The following is a 23,819-nucleotide window of genomic DNA, read 5'->3' on the forward strand; positions in this document are numbered from 1 at the left end:
GTATTTATGGAATTTTCAGATTCATGGCCAACATTTGATCCAGTATGGAAACATAATGGAACTATGGAATAAAGATCCATGTTCAGTTTCTGAATCTTTCTCTCACCCACAAGCACCCCCGAAGTTCAAGTATGTTTAGATATAAGGTGTTAATTCAGGCCTGTCTCTAGTTTTTAGATGAACACTGCAATAATAATCATAGCTCTTTGTCATGTATTCTCCTCAGGTGCTTTGAGATGGGCGGATAGTGTCATATAAATGACTTAACTCTTATATTCCACTTTTGATTCCATAGATCTCAATGTATTGTGTGCTGATACATGATATAATACTAGGAGCATCTTGTCAGCTGACAAGCCAAATACCCTAAAATAATTTCAAAAGCCCACGATATCTATTGTCTGTTTTTCAGGAAATGTAACAGCCATATTCTCATTTCAAACCCACAAGTGCATTCGAAATAAAGAGCCTGGTGAAAGAGGTGGAGTGTCATACATTTAATTCAAAAATACAGGTCACACATAGCACAAAGATTTTTAGAGCAATTCCTCCAAAATGGGATCTATTTGCAGACCAGCTGGCACCTCTAAGTCCTGCCAGTTACTTCAACGGTGACCCTGAGAACAGAGCCACTTAACACCTTTTTTGCACAAATTAGTAAATAAAATACCTCAATAGTACCGGGAAATGCCTGGGAAACTCAAGGACTCTGTTTAGTCTTAGAATTAGTACAACTAAAGAAGCATCCTCAAGCTGCCTTACCGGCATGCCTCAGCTTTGTTCTTGAGGAATGTCCCTTTCGGGGATTGGCAGTCAATCCTGAAACACTAGTCACTCCTGTTCTACAAAGGACAACCTGACACAGAGGACAGCTTGAAGCAATTTCAATAGGTTGCCCCAACCCATGCTCCAGCTCTTCCCTGATCTATTTCTGTCATCCCACCAACATTTTATTAGAGGGCAGACACCTGCAATCTAATTGCATCCTTTCTCAACTTGGAATCCTTGGGCTCCTTACAGTTTATGCTCATGTTGGCCAACTTTAGCCATCCTTAATGTAGATGAGTATAAAATAACCCAACCTCAGAATATTTTATAATCCATAATTCCCTAAAAGAAACCCATGCTACTGTCTCAAAGCTTTCAGAAATACTAGCTTGATTTTTTTATTCATTTTAATTTATTTTACAGGTCCACAGTTCCACAACTCTGTAGTTCATCTTTTGTATTCTTAAAAGAATAGATTAATGTCAGTCAGTTGTTATCTGCATATGCTTTCTGACTCAGCCTGCTGTACTTTTCAACCAAAGCCTTCAGCCGCCCTCTTCAATGCTTCCCTCAACTGCATCCAACCTTTTACTAATATCTTCAGTATTCGTACTGGGGCACAGAATCAATAATTATTCTTGCATAATAACAGATTTCAGAGTAGCAGCCATGTTAATCTGTATTCGCAAAAAGAAAAGGAGTACTTGTGGCACCTTAGAGACTAACAGAATAATTATTCACAAAAAGAAAAGGAGTATTTGTGGCACCTTAGAGAGTTAGTCTCTAAGGTGCCACAAGTACTCCTTTTCTTTTTGCGAATAATTATTCTGTTCATCTTCCACCCATAAATAATGATTTAAAAAAATCATCTTTACACAGGTTCATGCAGCACAGAAAATGGACAATGTTTTTATTGAGTATGGTTCTAAATAAGTGTGGTATCACTTGATCCACAGGAATTAGAGATAAATCTGTTATATTATCAAGACTCTCTGCCTGCCAGTGCAGAATATCTGCAGTCACTCATAACTAATAAGTCAAATCTGAGCAAAATTCAGAGGGGGCTAATCTTCTCAGTTACCTAACATCATTGAAATAATAGTACCGCAGAAACCAATGGCAATCACTAACAATATTAGGAAATGAAGGTCTGAAAGCAACATATTTCTAAAGTTGTCTGCGATCTTGGCCTATCCATGAGATTTCACTCTTTCTCTCCTTCACACTACAAATCCTTAAAATACAAGCCCTACTATTTTCTTTGTTTCAAATTATGAGAAAATAAAAATTGCTTGGTCATGTAACTTTTTTTCTTACAAATTAGCAACACTTATTAAAATATGGATACATTTTTTCCCCTTGACAGGTGGCAGAGAATTTTTGCTTAATTCTTTCAATACCATATAAAAATGTAGACTTTTTTCATAAATTCATATTTTTGCCCCAGTTAATCTGTTTAGTAAATTAATTTATTAACTCTGTACAATGTAGACAGAATTTTCATCCCACTTGCCTAGATGTTTAAATATGGGGCTTGATGCCTAACTTTCGGGGTCTAAGTGTGACTTGTGTGTTGAATATAAATTCGTCTCATTGTGCTGGTTAATTGGTTAATTATTCCTTATTATTCTTTCAAGAACAAATGTCATTTGCTTCCACAGTGAATATGATGAAGTGAATTTCCTATACAGTAGAAACTGTTTACCCAAACACCAGTTTGGTTATGTCCTCTAGGGAGATATAAAGCATGTGGCATGGGGAGGTATAGAATATGTATACAGGGATGCCCAGCATGTGGCCACTTTGAAGATAATCTGCCACCTATCCTCACTCTTCATCTAAAGATTTCTGGTGTCTCCTGAGACTTTTAGAAAAACAGGGTTGTACTGTATTGTAAGTTTTGTATCTCTTATCTGTGGATGTGTTATAGGCAACCTGACTTTACAGATTACCTTTTTTGCTGTCAGATTTATATAAATTTTGCACAGATTACTGTCTCCAGGAGCATGGGAATCAGTCTAATATTTTGTGTATTTCACAGAACATTAATCAATGTTAATTTGGATTGCAAACAGGAGCTGAGGAAAATAACTAATAGTGTAGTTATTATTTTTCTTTTTTATTATATTGTAGTGTATTAATTATGGTAGTGGAGGCCCATATTTCCAAAACTGAAATTGCTTGTAATTTCTGAAACTCATTGTTGCAAATAGGAAAAAGTTTTAAAATACCTCCTTAGCCTGCTTCTGAGTGGATGGCTTACTAGGCTACAATTTATTATCCTTCTTTGAAATGGAATCACCATATTTGTTTATTTTATTTCTTGCTTGGCATCAAATAGATGGATAACACCACCCTGATATATTACCATGGTTTTCTCCAGCTGAATTACTGAAAGCCTGACTGGAAAATTAGAGCCTTTTCCACTTAATTTATTATAAGAGGGCTTAAATGTAAAAAGAAATCATGTTTTTAAGACAAGTGCTGACTAATCACCACCTCCTGTGTTTTTCTCCCCAGCTTCAGTTCAACTTCCATGGCAGAGATCTGTTTCACATAACAAAGTGCCCTATTACATCAAGTAAGTTGGCGTTGATTCTCATTTCGCTGCACTAAAGAAAGCAAAGAGTTTTGTGAGCTAAGCCTGATATGAACCTAATGTTACAATATTAGTAGAAATGTTACCAGCATACTCACTGCTTAATGTATCATGCTGTATGTGTTATATATTTTTTCTACAATATGAGCACTCATATACAAATGTATACAAATCATCCAGCATAGAAGCTCTGATTCAGCAAGGTTATTTAAGCATTTATTCTTGTCTTTAAGCACATGAATAGTGCCCTTGAAGCCAATAGGGCTACTCATGTCCTTAAAGTTCGGCACATGTTTAAGAACCTTGTTCATTCAAAGCCTAATGCATAGAGAAAAGGGGGGAGGGAGATTGTTTTTCTGTAAAAGTCTGAATACATGGTATATCTACTCTCAATCATTTAATGACAAAGTCCATAGTTGAGAAGCATTTTTGTAGTGACTAATTTTTACAAAGAAAAAGTAAATGGTTTACAGTTGAAAATGTGTTGTTTTTCTTTTTGTTCAGAGCTCCTATATGCATAGCCATCTGGCTGATCCTTCCTCTTTTCCTGTTCTCCTAGTTTTTTTCTTTGCTTTTGAAATAGCAACCTGGCATAAAATTAACCTATTTGCTGAATAAATTGTAAATAATGGAAATAGTTCTTTGTGGAGACATTCAGTGTGTTCTAATGGAAAAAATCATTCGCAATCGTTAACTGTATCAGTTTTCTTATATAATGATGTTTATATACCTGTACTTTCTCCCTTATGCTAGAAGGACAAAGATCATGGCTCTATCAGGAAACCAGCAGCTGTTTGCAAAAGGGATAAATGCTATTTTGGAATATCCAATGCCCAGCCATTTTAAACCAAACCAGTAGTAGTTTGTTTTAGTTCTGAGTGGGGGAAAGTCCATGCAAAATGTTGTCAGCGTCTGTTTGGAAGGCCATATTACTCCTCATTGTAGCATATCTATGAGTGAGCATCGTAGGTCATCCCAAACCAGTGCCATCAAAACCTTTATGCTGCAGTACATGACATTGTCGTTTATCTGTAGAGCTCACATTCAGTGTCTCACTAAAAACTATTTTAGAAATATTTGGGGGTTCTAAATATGAAGTTAATTGTACTATTTCTTTGTCTCTCTGTGTTTGCCCAGCCTTTCCTACTCTTCCTTAGAGTAGGAGATTCCTTCCTTCGTGCCCAGGATGGGGGAGAGGAGCTGAGGAGAGAAGGAAGAGACTGAAAAAGCATAGTCTATAGCTCCTCTCCCTTTCTGCAGTGCTTCAAAAGGCTACCCTGCTTCAGGCAGCTGCAAAACTGGTGCAACCATCTCTGCAGTGGTGGGTGTGCAGGGAAGTTAAATGCTTGAAGAAGTGAGTTTGGCTGCCACTGTCCTTGCTCACACTGACTCATCCTTGCTCACACTCACTCATCCTCCAATGGCTGGAGCATTTGGGGGTAAAGAGGTTTAGTACTGATAGAGGTTCTGCCAAGCTATGCATATTTTGAGGGGGTGGAAGGGATCCCTTCCTCCCCCCGCATCTCTCAAATTGCCTCTCTCATTCTGGGTTTGCTTGTCCCTTCTTCTCTGCTTTGTATCTCTAGCTAGGAGGGGGAGAAGTCACTGGTGCATCTTCTTCCAACCTACAATTTAATGCTGGATTTTGTGGTGCTTGGTCCTCTGTGACACCAGCAGCTATGAGATTCCCGTAGAGGCTCCTCATACCTCACAGCTACGTCATCTGGGCTGCTTTGTGAGCCTCATCACCTTCTCTTGACAGGAAGGAGCACTGTGGGGCTCACTCTCAATCATTATAGCTTATATCTTAGCCCAGCAGAAGAATCTGTCCTATCTCGGGGCCTCTCCTTTTGCCCCTCCACCCCCACGAACATGATACAGTTCTGTGGTGACCTAGAATCCTATTTTCGACGTCTCCGACTCAAGGAATATTTCCAACACACCTCTGACCAACATATTAACCCACAGAGACCTTCCTACCAACACTACAAAAAGAAGGATTCTGGGTGGACTCCTCCTGAAGGTCGAAACAGCAGCCTGGACTTCTACATAGAGTGCTTCCGCCGACGTGCACTAGCTGAAATTGTGGAAAAGCAGCATCGCTTGCCCCATAACCTCAGCCATGCAGAACACAATGCCATCCACAGCCTCAGAAACAACTCTGACATCATAATCAAAAAGGCTGACAAAGGAGGTGCTGTCGTCATCATGAATAGGTCGGAGTATGAACAAGAGGCTACTAGGCAGCTCTCCAACACCACTTTCTACAAGCCTTTACCCTCTGATCCCACTGAGAGTTACCAAAAGAAACTACAGCATTTGCTCAAGAAACTCCCTGAAAAAGCACAAGAACAAATCCGCTCAGACACACCCCTAGAACCCCGACCTGGGGTATTCTATCTGCTACCCAAGATCCATAAACCTGGAAATCCTGGACGCCCCATCATCTCAGGCATTGGCACCCTGACAGCAGGATTGTCTGGCTATGTAGACTCCCTCCTCAGGCCCTACGTTACCAGCACTCCCAGCTATCTTTGAGACACCACTGACTTCCTGAGGAAACTACAGTCCATTGGTGATCTTCCTAAAAACACCATCCTAGCCACTATGGATGTAGAAGCCCTCTACACCAACATTCCACACAAAGATGGACTACAAGCCATCAGGAACAGTATCGCCGATAATGTCACTGCTAACCTGGTGGCTGAACTTTGTGACTTTGTCCTCACCCATAACTATTTCACATTTGGGGACAATGTATACCTTCAAATCAGCGGCATTGCGATGGGTACCCGCATGGCCCCACAGTATGCCAACATTTTTATGGCTGCCTTAGAACAACGCTTCCTCAGCTCTCGTCCCCTAATGCCCCTACTCTACTTGTGCTACATTGATGACATCTTCATCATCTGGACCCATGGAAAAGAAGCCCTTGAGGAATTCCACCATGATTTCAACAATTTCCATCCCACCATCAACCTCAGCCTGGACCAGTCCACACAAGAGATCCACTTCCTGGACACTCTGGTGCTAATAAGCAATGGTCACATAAACACCACCCTATATCGGAAACCTACTGACCGCTATTCCTACCTACATGCCTCTAGCTTTCATCTAGATCATACCACACGATCCATTGTCTACAGCCAAGCTCTATGATATAACCGCATTTGCTCCAACCCCTCAGACAGAGACAAACACCTACAAGATCTCTATCATGCATTCCTACAACTACAGTACCCACCTGCTGAAGTGAAGAAACAGATTGACAGAGCCAGAAGAGTACCCAGAAGTCACCTACTCCAGGACAGGCCCAACAAAGAAAATAACAGAACGCCACTAGCCATCACCTTCAGCCCCCAACTAAAACCTCTCCAACGCATCATCAAGGATCTACAACGTATCCTGAAGGACGACCCATCACTCTCACAGCTCTTGGGAGACAGGCCAGTCCTTGCTTACAGACAGCCCCCCAATCTGAAGCAAATACTCACCAGCAACCACACACCACACAACAGAATCACCAACCCAGGAACCTATCCTTGCAACAAAGCCCATTGCCAACTCTGTCCACATATCTATTCAGGGGACACCATCGTAGGGCCTAATCGCATCAGCCACACTATCAGAGGCTCATTCACCTGCGCGTGTACCAATGTGATATATGCCATCATGTGCCAGCAATGCCCCTCTACCATGTACATTGGTCAAACTGGACAGTCTCTACGTAAAAGAATGAATGGACACAAATCAGACATCAAGAATTATAACATTCAAAAACCAGCTGGAGAACACTTCAATCTCTCTGGTCACTCGATTACAGACCTAAGAGTGGCTATACTTCAACAAAAAAGCTTCAAAAACAGACTCCAACGAGAGACTGCTGAATTGGAATTAATTTGCAAACTGGATACAATTAACTTAGGCTTGAATAGAGACTGGGAATGGATGAGTCATTACACAAAGTAAAACTTTCCCCATGTTATTTCTCCCCCCCACCTCATCCCACCCCCCACTGTTCCTCAGATATTCTTGTTAACTGCTGGAAATAGCCTACCTTGCTTGTCACCATGAAAGATTTTCCTCCCCCCCCCCCCCCCCCGCTGCTGGTGATGGCTTATCTTAAGTGATCACTCTCCTTACAGTGTGTATGATAAACCCATTGTTTCATGTTCTCTGTGTGTATATCAATCTCCCCTCTGTTTTGTCCACCAAATGCATCCGATGAAGTGAGCTGTAGCTCACGAAAGCTTATGCTCAAATAAATTTGTTAGTCTCTAAGGTGCCACAAGTACTCCTTTTCTTTTTGCGAATACAGACTAACACGGCTGCTACTCTGAAACCAATCATTATAGTAGCATCATGGGTCTCTCCCTCACCAAAATTAATATTTGGTGTTCTTCTTTGAGTAATGTCCCTATGGCTGCTCCTCAAGAGGATATCTGCGAACCCATGCACCCTTAACTGGAGATTTTCATCACCAGTTCTGCAGGTCCATGCCTGCACCCTCCTCTCCATTGTGCTCTGGGGCAAAGGTGTACCTGCTGCCTCTCCAGTTCCTTCTCAACCTGTCTGCAGCTTATGACAGAGCATAGTGGTGTCTGTTAGCTAACTGCACAGCTTGCTACCTCTCTCCCTTAATCTTTTTTCTTTTCTTTTCTTTTTTGTTATTTAGCGTACTCTATGCATTTGGGGGGTTCCCCCGCCTGCTCGCTGAATGAGGCAGGCATCTCATATGAAAGCTTATATTAGAGTTAATGTATAATAATGCATACATATCGGGGGGGAGGGGGATGAAAGCAGCGAGATACAGTTGCATTGGCAACATGATCCTTGCATTTCCTGCCTTTTTTGAGTGCATCACTTTGCAATTTAATGCACTTTTTTGATTGGCAAAGAGAAACAATTTAAACATATATAGCATATATATTTCAAAAGTAGGCTACACGTTATTTGAGTCTGGACCAACTATGTAGATCCTTGCTTAAGAAATTCAGAGTATTGAGTCTTTCCGGTCATATCTTGTTAATTACTTTGGTGGAATACAACATAAAAAGAGAATAAAATTATCAGAGCTGGCCAAAGAGAAGAGTTTGCTAACAAAGATTTAGCTGATATAAATAAAATCACATGTTTTATGTAATAAAGCAGAGGATTTTTTTAAAAAGATTCAACAAGGATGATCGCAAAGCAGGCAAAACAGTTACTTTAATCTGGCAGCCCCACAGATCTGTGGACATAGTTGGAGTTGTGAATGTGGGCAGTCAGGATTTTTAGACAAAGCACTAGCATCATTCAATAATCATTAAGACAGCATTATAAAAGGGGAATGGTCAAGTGTAGGCAGTGAACTGAAGAGTTTTTTAATGGCCCCACTAGATTTTATTCATCATTTGTCTATTTTTATAAAGGTTGGTTTTAATAAACAAGGCCAAAGCAATTGAAATAGAAAATTCACCCACTGCCCCTACAAGAAGGCTTTTGCAGAGCTTTTTCTTTACTATCAGCTTTATGCAGACTGCCTTGATATTTATGCCTTGAAAAAAAAAGTAGAACGATCTGATATTTAATTGACAGATTTTATTTATTTTTTAAAACCATGCTGAAGAATGCTAAACATTTATAGCTTCACAATCTGCCAGGCCATATTTCCTTGGCAATTACCTTATTTACTCACTGCAAACAGTCTCCAAACTTTACACTTGCCAGCAGCAGGAAAGGGAAGTATTGAATTATGGAAAACAGAACAAAAAAAGTGTCAGAAAAAAGCTGATTCTTAATTTTGTCTTTTGGGGCATTATCAGGCTGATGCATTTTATCCAGATTTAAATTTATATATTTTTGGTATAACCCTAACCCTTAACTATGTCCATTCCCTACTTTCAGACCTAGTTAGGAGAAGAGAGGGAAAATAATACTATAATTAAAAACGTATTTAATTGAACAATTCGTGTGCTTTGACAGTACAATTCAAGAGAGAAATCTCACATCTGCAATAATTACCATTTATACAAGGAACCAGTTCTTGGACAGATGTACAGATTAGCTTGTCACTTAATTTTCCTAATGATATTTCTGGATTCAACATAAGAATGGCTATACTGGGTCAGACCAAAGGTCCATCTATCCCAGTATCCTGTCTTCCAATGCCAGGTGCCCCAGAGGGAATGAACAGAACAGATAATCATCAAGAGCTCTATTCCCTGTTGCTCTTTTCCAGCTTCTGGCAAACAGAGGCTAGGGACACCATTCCTGCCCATCCTGGCTAATAGCCATTGATGGACCTATCTTTCATGAATTTATCTAGTTCTTTTTTGAATCCTGTTATGGTCTTGGCCTTCACAACATCCTTTGGCAAAGAGTTCCACAGATTGACTGTGCATTGTATGAAGAAATACTTCCTTTTGTTTGTTTTAAACCTGCTGCCTGTTAATTTCATTTGGCGTCCCCTAGTTCTTATGTTATGAGAAGTAGTAAATAACGGTTCCTTCTTTACTTTCTCCACCCCAGTCATGATTTTATAGACCTCGATCATATTCCTCATTTAATATGAGGCATTCTAGTTCACCCATCTTATTATTTATAATAACTGGAGTTCCCTGCCCTGGAGAGAGATCCTCAGTGTGAGAGGATACCATGAGAATCATCTGGAAGGAGGGTCTCATCTGTGGGATTGTTTTCTTCTGCTCCAGTTGGATGCTCTCCTTCCCTGAGACTTTCATCCTCCTCAACAGCACAGAGGCTGTCAGACGAGGGGTTGGGACTGTTCTGCTGTGTCCCAGAAAGTCTCATCTATATACCTCTCTCCTCCAGGTGAGCCACTCTGATCTCCAAAGCCCATACACGGTCTCTGAGAGCCAGGAGCTCCTTGCACCGAATGCAAACATACACCACCTGCCCATAGGGCAGGTAATCATACATGCTGCATTGAGTGCATTAAACTGGATAGCCCCAATCTGTTGCTGGACTACTGCCTACATTCTCTTTTTTTTAATCCTGCAGCTCATTCCTTTTTTGTTGATTTCTTTTTATCAGGGGGTGGTTTTGGCATTAAGTTTAAGGAAGTTTAAAAAATATTAAGTTTATCTAACCCCCCCTCACACTCTCCCTCCAAACTCCCTCGCAAAACTCCCCTGTTAGCTGCTTCTGTTCGCTGGCTCCTCTGGTTGCTTAGGCCACGGTCTGGTTTTTAAATGAAGTGTAAACCTGGAGCTGATACAACACATAACTTAAGCAGAAAGAGAAGCAGGGCTGCCCTGGAGTCTAGGCAGTGATGTCTTTCAGCATCCCATGTCTTCCAAGAATAGTTATATTTAAGATTAATGGTCTCAAGGAGATATCCTAAGGCATGCTGCTTGTGCCATTTTTACTGTCGGAGTTGAATGTAAAAAGATGGGGCTTAATAAACTGGATATTCTTTTGACTGAGTTGAGGGCTAAAAATGAACTGGAAAAGGGGGAGAATAAGAGCATCAATGAATTGCCACCTGCTGATGCCCCCTGGTAGCCTTAGGATAGCCTGTCAGTGTCTCCTTGCTTCAGTTTCCCCCTCAAAGGGCTTCTTAAATATACACTACACACCCTTTTGGGGGGCCATTCACAACACCCCTTCTTGAGGTCTGGGTTTATTCATAGAAAATAAAATTCAGTGTTCCAAAACAGAGTCCATCTCTTTACCCTCTCATTGGGTCACTCCCAGGCCTTTCCTGTCTATAGTCTCATTTTCCATTCCCAAGGTCTTCTGCTGGAGCCTACTCACTCCCAGCAGCCTGTGTCCAGTTTTTCCTGCTCTGGTCTCCCTAAACAGATCCCCTTCACTGCATCTACCTACTGCTCCTTTATAGAGGAATCACCAGATCTCTTTCAGGTGTGCCTTTTCAGTAATCAGGGTTGTCTGGCCCAAAGCATTCAGCCCTTAAGACCAAGCCACCCTCTTACAAAGAGTACGATACAATGTTTGACATCTGTCAGAGATATTCAGAGAGTGAGAATGTGATAGATGAGTTGCAGATAATCTTACCTTTGAATTGGGATACTGCAGAAGTACACCTGTTAGGATGATGATTTTTTTGAAAATATACTACATCCTCACAAGTTTTATGACACAAATAAGGGAAGTGTTTTTCACAAATTAGGAAACTCTCTCTGAGAAGGTGGGAGGGTGTGTTTTAGCCTGCAATGGATCTGTAAGTAAGGAGAGTGTCAAAATGATTTAAAACGTCTGTATTTTGAGATAAGAAGCGTTCTGTCTCCTGTCTGATGCCCATGGTAACAGGCTATTATGTGCCCAGAGAGGGATGTCTCAAAGAAAAAGAGGGTTCTATGGCTGGCTTTTTTCCCTCCTACTTGTTTACTAATTTTGATGTGCATACTGGTTCTGGTGTTGTGTAGTTATTCAATTACATGTAATGTGCCTAAGAGAGGTTTGCACAAAACCCTTTTGGCCCCCTATTACTTGAGCAAGAGGTAACCAGTGGAGTACTTTGAAGGGGAGAGAAAGTTCTGTTTCCTTTGAAGTGAGATTTGTTCTCTAGAGCCCATATTTATGAAGTTGTTTATGCTTCTATGCACTGCACAGTGGAAATATTTGGTTGAATTGAACATACATGTTTGTTAATATATACAATTTAGTCTGTTACTTTGTTTCCTCCTGTTCAAATCTTTTATTACATAAAACAAGTTGCCAAGAGGTTTTGAGATTTTTCTTGGTCCTATTTAACTTCTGTTTTATCTTTTCTTAATGCAAAATATTACCAAATTGTTCCATAGTTCTGTCATTTTGGGTTAATTATTGTAGTAGAATTCAGTGGACAGTGTTTGAAACTGAGGATGTGACTGAGGTCTACATCTGTAGAATCTAAATGCTCTTAAGGAAAGTTGATTTTTGAACTTTTTGACAATGTGTCCAAAAGATTGGGACTAATGAGCCGTATGGAGAAGGATAGAATATAAGTCTCACAGTATTTACTAATCCACTATTGTTTGTAATAAATGTGGTAAGTTTTGAGAAATGGTTACAAGAGGCAAAAATTGATTTCTTTGAGCAAGCATTAAATTGAATGCATTTTTCATTGGGCTCCATATAGATGATGCAAAAATAAAACTTAAGGAAACTTAAGGAAATGTATATTCATACAAACTTAAAAAAAATGGAAATTTACATCTACTCATTTTTTAAAAAATGACATTGAAATATCCATCCATTAAAATTCACAGTCTGTAAATAACTTTGAGGAATATGTCATCAGGTGAAAGGAATGGAGGAAAGAAATAATTACCCTGGCACTTCAGTTGTTCAGTTAAGCACAACTAATCATATTACAGTTATGAGTCTTTCCACATTTATAATGTATTATAAATTTGTACTGTCCAGAACTCAAAAGGAAATGAGAGGGATCAAAGCAAATTTAATATTGTAGAAGGCATTTTACTTAAGGGCAGTGATGTCCCAGCAATCATCATCATCAAGCTACTAAATTCAAAATCCATAATCACATACTTCTGAATGCTCTTGAAAAGGACCTAGCATTATCAAAAACATTTTAAAAGCTATTTTATCCCCTTCTATATCACATTTAACTCTCTATGGTAAGGAATCTTGATGCTGTACTTTTCAAGTCTTCCTTCAGAACAATTCTTTCTCTTCTGATCTCAGTTGTACCATTAGTTTGGAGGAGAGAAAAAAAATCCACTGACTCTGGAAGTAAATCTTTTTCTTCCTCCTGGCCACATTCATAATACCATCTTCTGTATGAGCTGAAGGGGAAAATAATAATTAAATTGCCTCCAAATGTGATATAGGTTTTAATTTTGAGATTATTTCTTTAGTTACCACTAGCCTTCATTTTCTAATTAAGAAGTACAGGTAGTGCTTTTTGTCCTGATGGAATTCACAGTATACATACAGAAATTACTCTACCCACTACTGAAATGCAGCTGCCCTTACAACAGTATGCCAGCTGTTTTACAGCACACTTTTGCAGTAGTTTAAGAAAGGAAGTTAAATATGCTGTATCCAGATGAAACTGTATGAGGAGCTTAGATAGGCAGGAAGTAATTCCTCCAATTGGAATTTAGCCAGGACAACAGTGCCAGCTTGTAAAGTGCCATGGAATTGTTAATGACTATTAGAGACTGCTAATGACTATTGGAGACTATTAGAGATCACAACTTCAGTTTTACATCCCATCCAAAAAACTTCATCTTCAGAAATACACCATGCCAGGGTATATTTACTATGAGCCAAATCAGTATTAGAACTAGCTCTAGCCTTGTCTACGCTACAGAATTTTACAAAAATAATTCCCACCTCTAACCTTCATTGTTATGGAGAAAATGTGATAACGTGACTAGAGAGTGTTATATTCCTGAGTCTGCAGGCAGCCTAAAACAATACCTCTGAGATGTGCGAACTGTCCCATTCAACTCAATTGAGTGGCTAACACTTTTTTACCTACCAATAACAATTTAAATGGCAACACTGTTAACTATTTCACTACTTATCATTTTAACAGACAAGTCCAGCAAATGTTAAAAATGTATTAATTGGCAAAGGGAATTATTAGAAAGTTTATCATCAAATGGATTTGATAACACATGGGTTGTATGATGATACATTTGGTATCTGAAATTTTAGTGTCTAAGAGAGTTGAGGACAAAAACTTTGATGTTGCCTCCAGTTTATTCTAAAATTGAAGGCCTGGGCTATTTTTTCAGTTTATTAATTTTCAGATTTTTAAGTTATAACACTATTATTTGTAACCAGTTCTATTTATTTTTATTTATACATAAATCCATTCATGCTGTGATGTTAGTCTTATTTTGGAGGAGGCTTCAGATTTCTTATGAAATGTATCTTACTGGGAATATTGTAGAATATGATTTTATATTGTCAATAATTTTTGTTAGAGAATGAGATGTACAACATACTTTTGCCGAATGAGTCACATATGTGAAACCAACAGAAAAGGAATTCAGTATCAAAAATACTGCCTTGTGGCACAGTCAGTGAAACAGTTCACTGTTTTTCTGGCTAAATTGTAAGAAAGGACCCACTCCCACACAGATTATCTCTGGGACCTCCTGGAGCTTGGCATGTCTATAGTAGTGGAATTGCTCTCCTGCAGACTTCTTAAGTTCCACAAGAGAAGAACTCCACTCCTTTTTGCCTCTTATGGTCCGCAGGTTGGGAACTTCTCTCTGGACCCTCCTGCAGACCTTGTAAGGCCTATTTGCCCACTGCCCCTCAAACAGACCTGTTTCAGAGGCATATTCATAATAGGCCTGATTTGCTCCTCTCAGTCAAATTGAGTAATGTCTTATTCCACAAGTAGTCTCATTGAAATCACTCATCTGCTTGTGGAATAAGGTGCTATTCAACACGGGTAAAGCAATAGAATTGGGTCCAGTAGTTTGCATAATAAATAAAACACAGATTATGTTAGGATTGTATGTTGCAATCATTTTTCAGTTCTTTGGTGTGTGTTGAGATTGATAGCACTGTTGAACTGACTGTGTGTGTGAAGGAAGGAAAATACTTGCTGGTGGAATCTTTGAATTTTTTGAAGTAGGAGAGTTCAGAGTCAAATGTCTAGATCCAAATCTACTACTTTGGCTTCAGTTCTGGATCAGATCCTATTTTCTGGTTCTGGCTGGGAAGCTTCTTAAAATCTCCTGGAAGATTGTTGTGAGGTTGTGAGGTTTCAATCTAAACTGGTAGACCAGCTGCTCTTGTGAAACTCGTCCATATCACAGTTTCATCATATTTATGCTATTTTGGTACAATGCATCCATTACAGAATGGTTGTCTTTCATCTCCAGGTGGTAATTGAGATATTTTACTCTTGAGTCTTTATTGACTGCCTAATAAGATCTGACTCATAAATGTATTTAGCTATTTCTATGAACCAATGAAAAGATAAGATGACTGAGGTAATTTTTGAAGTTGGTCTAATAAAAGATATTACCTCACCCACCTTGTGTCTTTAATACCCTGGGATCAACACAGCCCCAACTGCAAGTGAAAAGACAGTTAGTCTTTTTTATAATTGCACAAAAGAAAAACAATCCACATATAATAAAATTATAATTACATAATAAATACCATATCCTACTATAAGTGCCATGTTGACATTTTAGGCTGAGATTTCAGCAGTTGAATCTGAACCCAAACTGCAGACTAAACATAAATCTGGTCCTCATACCTTCTTCTTAACTCATTTAGATTGTATACTCGGTTGCTTTATGTTGTGTTGATTTTTTTACAATAATCTAATTGCAGCAAGTAGGATTCATTACATTATATATACTACAGTCGCTTCCACTATATTTTGAAAATAAGACCTTTTTGTTTTTTATCCCCCCACTTCCCACTAACACTGGTATCTCTGTCTAATGAGTCAGCTAGTGGTAACTTCAGAAAGAAAACAGTGGGGAAAAAATAGTTTTCCTCCTCCTATCTGTTGCCAAATGTGAGTAGGTTCTCCTTACATATACTGCCATCACTTTGGCATAGTAACAGTGTTGTTGGATCCAGTATGTCAAACCCCCATCTACTCATTTTTGGTTTTTCACCCAAGGATTTGTGTGTAATGCAATATTTTAATTAATACAGTACAAGATGGTGTGATGTACAGGCTTTGGAATGACTGAGCTATTCATGAGTGCCAAAGCATCAAGTTAAGTTATTGAAAGAGGTGGCAGTAAATATTTGTTATGCTAGCACTCAGAAGGCCTGGTTGGGATTGGGTCTCCATTGTGTTAGGTGTTATACAAAATAGAGAAAACAGACAAACCCTGTTCCAGATTGTTTACAGTTTAAAGTGAACAATTATCCCAAACAATATCAATTAAACCTTATCTCCATCATGTCTCCATCATCGAATCGTAGGACTAGAAGGGATCTGCACTAATAGCAGGACTAAGTATTATCTAGACCATCCCTGACAGGTGTTTGTCTAACTTGCTCCCTAGGCAATTTACTCCAGTGCTTAACCACCCTGGCAGTTAGGAAGTTTTTCCTAATGTTCCACCTAACCTGCCCTTGCTGCAAAATTAAGTCCATTACTTCTTGTCCTATCCTCAGAGATTAAGGAGAATAATTTTTCTCCCTCCTCCTTGTAACAATCTTTTATGTACTTGAAAGTTGTTATGTCCCCTCTCGGTCTTCTCTTCTCCAGACTAAACAAACCCAAGTTTTTCAACCTTCCCATATAGGTCATGTTTTCTAGATCTTTAATAATTTTTATTGCTCTTCTTTGGACTTGCTCCAATTTGTCCACACCTTTTTGAAGTGTGGTGCCCAGAAGTGAACCCAATATTCCAGTTGGGACCTAATCAGCATGGAGTTGAGCAGAAGAATTTTCTCGTGTCTTGATTACAACGCTCCTGTAATACATGTATTCTATTTATACAAAAGGCGCACACTTTTAGAAATGTGTCAGAGTTTTTTAAAAAGTATTAAGACAGTTCTACAAATTCAGACACTGTAATTGTCACAAGTCCAATTGTACAGGGCTCAAAAAGGGACCAAATTTAAAATGAATAAGTCTAAAACACCTCTAAAAATACCTAAAATAACTTTTCTATGTTTGAAAATGTCACAGATTTAAAGTGAGATTTCTTGGGATTTCTAGAGCTAAGATCAAGTGCTGTGCCTCCTAATGTGGAAACCTAGAAATCTCCCCTTTCCTATAATATAAATGTCCTGCTAGTAACTGAATTTTGTAAGGTTTGACTGTGGTAGCTGTGTGGCGAAAACCATCATGACACTTTGCACTAAATGAAAAGGAGTAATTGTTGCATCCGATGAAGTGAGCTGTAGCTCACGAAAGTTTATGCTCAAATAAATGTGTTAGTCTCTAAGGTGCCACAAGTACTCCTTTTCTTTTTGCAAATACAGACCAACTCGGCTGTTACTCTGAAACCTTTGCACTAAATGTTACCCTTGCATGGTCTCAGTGGGGGTTCGGGCCAAAATGGGAATGGAGGCTGAAATCTCTTCCCCCTAGTTGTCACTACCTCTCTGACCAGGGAGAACTTTCAGAAAAAGATTGAAGCCCATTGGTAGGATAGTGAGAAGGTTGCACTGTCATTACGCTGCTGTAGCTATTTTTGGTCTCTGAGGCTGTTAGTACAACACCTTATACAAGTTTTTTTTTTGTTTGTTTGGGTTTTTTTTAAGGTTTAAGGGAAAATATAGTCTTAATTTTACTAGTTTTTCTTGGTTTTCTTTGTTGTCAAAATAGTTTCTTTTCTGCATGTTTACTCTCCTATTAACCAGGATATCAGAAAAGCAAAGAAGCATCCAATGGCTCCTTTCTGTGCCTGGAAGATATCCCTGCTGAGCAATTGTAACCAATATTGGTCACTATGGCAATATGTGTATGCATAAAAGAGGCCTCAGGATACAGCAAGGGAGTTCTACCCCCAGTCTCTGCAAGTCCATGTCATCTTAGCAGGAGTCTATCCAGCATTATGAGCCTCTTTACTTTCTAAGCACAGTTTTTATAGGTTGGTCTATTTGCATTAGTCATGCATCAGTAGCACACAAGCTAATGCGTCTACAGCACAGAAAGATGAGTCTCGTTTCAGAGGGCTGCTTTATAAACCATATCCACACAAATTGGTGTATCTTGCTTGCCTCCTATTTTGAAACCCTTAAAATGACTCTTTAACTGACATTCTTATTTGTTGCATGTTAAGGTTACCTGCACATGCATTCATTCTTCCTGTGAAATTCGATTTGTGTGCACATAAAAAGTCCCTGTGTGTTATGAAATAGTCATCAAACACAATTTTGTTGTAAGAAATAGCATCCGATGAAGCGAGCTGTAGCTCACGAAAGCTTATGCTCAAATAAATTTGTTAGTCTCTAAGGTGCCACAAGTACTCCTTTTCTTTTTTGCGAATACAGACTAACACGGCTGCTACTCTGAAAAACATTGAGATTGGTTCCTTTTTAACTCCTTATTAATATGAAGCTATCGTAGCATTTTTACAGCCCTATCCAATATGTTCTCATTTGCAGTTTTCATATAGCTTTTTTGTGCTTGTGTGTTTGGACATGATGTGTATGAAAGGTGCCAGCTTTTCTGCCCTGGAAACTGCAGTCTCTAATCCACAGAATAGATATAACATGAACAGTGACACCACCAGCAGCAGCAGTGACAATGCACTGCTGCTTTCACCTGAATGGGTCACCTCCAACGCTTGGGTCATTCAGGGAATGTTTGCACTGTGGCTGGGAGCAAACCTCTTTGCTAAACCTGCCAACAAGATTGGAAACTTGGAAATTTTCCTCCAGGGCAGATTGGAGAGGTCCTGGAGGTTTTTCGCCTTCCTCTGTAGCATGGGGCATGGTTGACTTGAGGGAGGCTTCTCTGCTCCTTGAAGTCTTTAAACCATGATTTAAGGACTTCAACAGCTCAGACATGGGTGAGGTTTTTCATAGGAGTGGGTGGGTGAGATTCTGTGGCCTGTGCTGTGCAGGAGGTCGGACTAGATGATCAGAATGGTCCCTTCTGACCTTAGTATCTATGAATCTATGAAACTGTGAGTGGTGGTTTTATGATGTAAAGCTTTGTCCTCTGGGGATAAGACTTAAACAACCAAATTCATTTCATGTAAACACCTAGCAGCTATCCAATAGTAATAACTTTTTGGTCACTAAAAATCAGGGCTATATTGAATCAGTAACGTAGAGGAAAAAAGTTCTATATCCCATTTTCAATTCTATGGATCATCGGGTCGCCTTTCTCATACAGTTTACTAACGGATGGAATTGCATTTGACCAAAAGCATACCAGTATAAAAGGAGTGAGAGAGATCTTTAAAAATCCATTAGTCCATGAACAGACATGTTAAGAATGCGCAACTCCAACTGGTGAAACATAGGGGATCTTAGTAGAGTTATAGGAGTAATTGTTGAAAATGGTGGTGTTCTGGGAAGATTTTTGCATAAATAGCACAGATCTCATGTTGACATTCTTTGTCTATTCATGTCAAAGGGAAAATTCAGTTGTCCAGGTGGTTATTACATGACAGGGAGGCAGCGAGGCATAGTGCAAAGTGCAGAGCATTGGGGGAGAGGGTTCCTGGAGTATAATCCTTACTTTACCTTAGGGCTATGTCACATGGGCAGATTCACTTAATCTCTCTCTACCTCATTTTTAACCATATGTGAAATAGAAAAATAACATTTCATGTGGGATATGGTTAGGCTAAAATAACACTTGTGAAGCCCTTTGAGATTTTCACTTAGAGTGCCACAGAAATGTATATATGTAATTTTAATAATGATATGATTAAAAGAAAAATTATCCAGGGATCCCAGACTGTTTTTAATACTTAGTTATCCAATTTTGAGGATGTTAATCCTACAGGACCAGGAGTCCAGATTGCCCGTGATTATGCCAGCAAAGATATCACAAGTCCTGGCATTCTACAGTAGACGTTAAAAAGATGTTCTGAAGTGATTAAGTTTTCTATGTAAAAGTTGTTTTAGGTTTCTCCCCCTTTGTCATAAATATACTGAATTGTCTATATAGTAGTTCTTAAATAAGGAGAAAAATGCCACTTCTTTGGGCCTAATAGAATATAATAATATATATTTATAATAGTATAAAAATAATAATTGGGGAGGAGAAATTTTGAGCCATCACTGGTAATATAATTTCATCATTATTTTTGATAGGTAATAGGAGCTAGTACTAAAATTTTGCACCTCTACAGCACCTTCCAAGTAGTCAAGTTTCATAATACCTGTTTTACAGATGTGTGTGCTGAAGTACAGAGGCCCTGATTCAGCAAAGTACTTAAGTGTGTGAAGATACTGAAGGCACAGTCAGATAAACAGGGTTTGGGGTGAACCAGAGAGTGATCTATTATATACACTCCATCTGGGGATTGGATTATAACAAATATTTTAGCTTTTAAATCCTTTGAAATGTTTACTTTTAAAAATCGGATATAAACAATGTTTAAAAGTGTTTCTCAAACTACCATGTTCCACTTACCCGCCACTTTTTTTTTTGCGAGACTCATTACTGCTTCAAATGAGCGTTCCTAAACGAGCTGTACTAATGGCTCTTATTTTAGATGTGACCATACAGTTGATGCTAGTAATGTAGGCCAGTGAGAAACAGTTGAGGTGATCATGACAGCATTTCACTTAACAGTGTATTGGAGGCACTTGGCAATATCAGCCTGCTGCATCTTCAGTGAGAGAGTAGCTGAGGCACTAGTTCTCAGATTACTTAATTGACTGATCAATGCAGACCATTATATTGCATTTGCCATTCCCATTTACTGAAGCTATACAGGCCCCTTACCCTGGTTTAGGAATCTTAATTTGTTGCTACACTAGAATCATTCAAAATGCAGCACAGTAAATTGCCATAGCCCTGTGCCAACTGTGGACCAAGAAATACAGGTTTTCTTTCTTTCTGAGTTGGTTTCACTGCTGATTTATTAGTTTGTCTGACAGGAATAACTGTCAAATCTAGAAATGTTACTGTTTTCTTTCAGGTGACTTTGTTGCAGACAAGGGCATACATTAGTGGTATTTTTAAGGCTTCCTTTTAGAAGTTGTAAAACTGCGATGATTGGATGTGTTTCTTTTGACATTGGCACTATTTTCTAGTCCAGGATATCAAGGCTTTGACTTTTTTGTGTTCAGTTCACACAATTTTATTATGAAACTGAAACCTGTCTAAGCTTGCAGTTTAGGAAGTTGTCCCTGTTCAGGAAAGCATTTTAGCATATCTGTAACTTTAAGCATGTGTTTAAAGTTAAGAACATGTTTAATTGCTTTCCTGAATAGAGATGGATAGGATTTAAGCAGATGCTTAATTCTTTCCTGAATTCAGGTCTAAGAGATGAATCCGTAAGTTGGTTAGAGTCCTGTCACTTGGATATGCTGCTATTTTTTGCCTTCAAGTGTCTCTCAAGAAATATTTAGTAAAAAAGAAAAAACGTTTCCTCTCTCTACAGCAGTGGTTGAAGGTATGACTGGGCCAGATCCTCAGCTGCTATCAATCGGGAGGTACACCCATTCACACCTGCTGAAGATATGGCCCACTGAGTTCAATGGCAAAATACCATCTTGTAATTCAGTTAAGAACGAAGCGTCTGTGTATGGGAAAACTAAGTGCCTCCCTCTGCCCAGGAAGCTTTGACAGCCAAATTTGAAACAAACTTTCTCTGCTTTAAGGTTCTGAAATATTTGGATACTCTTTTATAAGAAACCCAGTTCTTCTGAATGTCAGAAATGTCCTAAGAAAGTTTATTTTCATGAGACTTTCAGTCCAGAATTTTTTTTAAAGAGTGTTTGAACCCCTGGATGCTTATCAAACCTTGACATCTTTCTTATTTCCCCCCTCACTTCTTTGATAAATCCTGGTCACAGTACCATGCCACCTTGTTTTGTTATAATATGTTAAATAACTTCTACCGAAAAAAGTACAACAAGCAGAGAACCTTTAAAAAATCAAAACTATCAAGAGTTAAAATGTAGCCAGTTCTTAATATTTATTTTTTACTGTACATTTGCTTATGCTTATCTGTGTCTGCTTACTGACAAGTTCAAATAAATAAATACTCCTCCTTTTTTAACAGTATGACAAATATATAGAGTCCTCAAATTACTGTCCTCTGATAAAAAAGCTATAATTAGCACATTTTCTCAAACACGGTAACATTTCTATTCATTCAGAAATTAAGTAATTTTATGGAAACATTTGTTTATGCTTATCTCTGTGTTTGCTTGCTGACAAATTCCAGTGAAAACGAAGATTAAAGACAGTAGGTTTTTCTGCTTCATTAAATATTGCTTAATTCTCTAACCTGGGATCATTTCATTTACAGTACTACCTAGTTAATTCTTAGCAGGAATGTTGTGGTCTTTTTAGTAAAACATCCAGTATATTAATTGTCTAATTAATCTGATTTCAATTTAAACACCTGTGTGTGGTACGAATGTATCATCTTTCCAGCAATTAATATACAGAAATAGAACCAAAACATCACTGATGAAAAAATTGAGATTTCATTGAGCATGAGATAAGCTGCATTTTATCCACATGGCTGGATATATGATACTTTGATAGATTAACCCATGCTGTTAAAAGGTGGTGTTTATTGTATCTTCATGTTCTGAGAGCATAAATGCAGAAAGTCATCCTGTGACATTAGGTAGCTACAGATATGCATGTGGGAAAGTTTATTATGCGCTTCGTTAAAAGCGTTATGGATAAGTCATAAGATCACTGTTTGTATTCTGATATTGACTAATTGCAAATACATAATGAAGACTATGAAATAAAAGCTTCCCTTTTGTAAAAACACTTCAAAAATGTAAAAGTGAATTTGGTATGCTGAGATAGCAGGGAATTTGCATCTTTACCTTATTAGTTGTCGTCTTGGTTTCAGAAGCAGAGTCCAACTGATACAGTGAGAGAGAACAGACAAAAGTAGGACTGAAAAAGGATCAGAAATAAATCATTCTATTGGATGCTAAATATGGGATGAATATCTTACCAGTTATTATTGGATCAAATGCTTCGAGCAACTGGATGATACAAATCTTGTAATTTAATATAAGAGCTGAGGAATTTTTCTGTTTTGCTTATAACCAAAGAGTTTAATCTGTATGTGCCGCAAAATGTGTTTTCTTTTCGGGGTTTTTCCTCAAACTTTGCTTCTCTCATTCTCTTATAGTCACCAGACACAAACAACCTGTTGGGATCATCCTAAAATGTCTGAACTCTTCCAGTCCCTAGGTGAGTACACTTCCTTTACATAAACAATTTTATGGAGTTCATCTAACACAGAGGTCCCCAAATTGTGGGGGATTCCCCCCATGGGGGCACAGAGGACTGTTCAGGAGGGTGCAGCTGGGGCCCAAACAACCCCCCCGGGGGGCGGGGAGCGAGCACCACCCAGCTCTGCTCCTGGCTGCTGGCCCCAGCTGCTGGCCCAGGACTCGGGCTCCACTCCTGGTCCCAGCCCTTGGCCCCCTTACCTCTGTCCACATCCCCTCTCTTCCCTCTGAGGCACAGCCCTGCTCCTGGCCCTGGTTGGTGGACAGTGTGCAGAAGGGGTAAGGGAGGGCATGAGCCAGAAAAATGTGGGGACCACTTCGAACAGGTTGACTGAAAATCTCATTGTCTGCTGACCACGACTGAGCTGTTATGAATTTAACTAAGCATACCAGGCTACGTGACTGAAGACTTAGAGCTAGGAAACTTGATATTTTAATCACACAATTTGTATTGTTATTCAGTAAACACCTTTAATTCAATAAAATGTTTTCCGTGATGTTACCTTGTAATGTAGTGTTTTGTTTTATTTATTTAATTTAAAATAGCAATTAATCTCTAGCCTTGGTTAATCATAGGACTCAGGCTCCCTGTGCATTTAAGCAAGGATGCATAGCCTGTAGAATGCTATGGTTT

The 23,819-nt window shown here is 38.9% G+C and overlaps 1 protein-coding gene across 7 annotated transcripts in view; it reads left to right on the forward strand.

Annotated features, from left to right (window-relative positions):
- UTRN (utrophin) overlaps nt 1-23,819 on the forward strand; it is a 607,443-nt gene that overhangs the window by 463,650 nt on the left and 119,974 nt on the right. For all 7 annotated transcript variants that reach the window (XM_038397679.2, XM_043511144.1, XM_043511142.1 and 4 more), the window contains 2 exons: nt 3,289-3,349; nt 23,083-23,144. In XM_038397679.2, the coding sequence (XP_038253607.1) occupies nt 3,289-3,349; nt 23,083-23,144 (123 nt within the window). The remainder of the gene's footprint in view (nt 1-3,288; nt 3,350-23,082; nt 23,145-23,819) is intronic.

The sequence above is a fragment of the Dermochelys coriacea genome, chromosome 3 (assembly GCF_009764565.3).
Source record: "Dermochelys coriacea isolate rDerCor1 chromosome 3, rDerCor1.pri.v4, whole genome shotgun sequence".
NCBI classification, from domain to species: Eukaryota; Metazoa; Chordata; order Testudines; family Dermochelyidae; genus Dermochelys; species Dermochelys coriacea.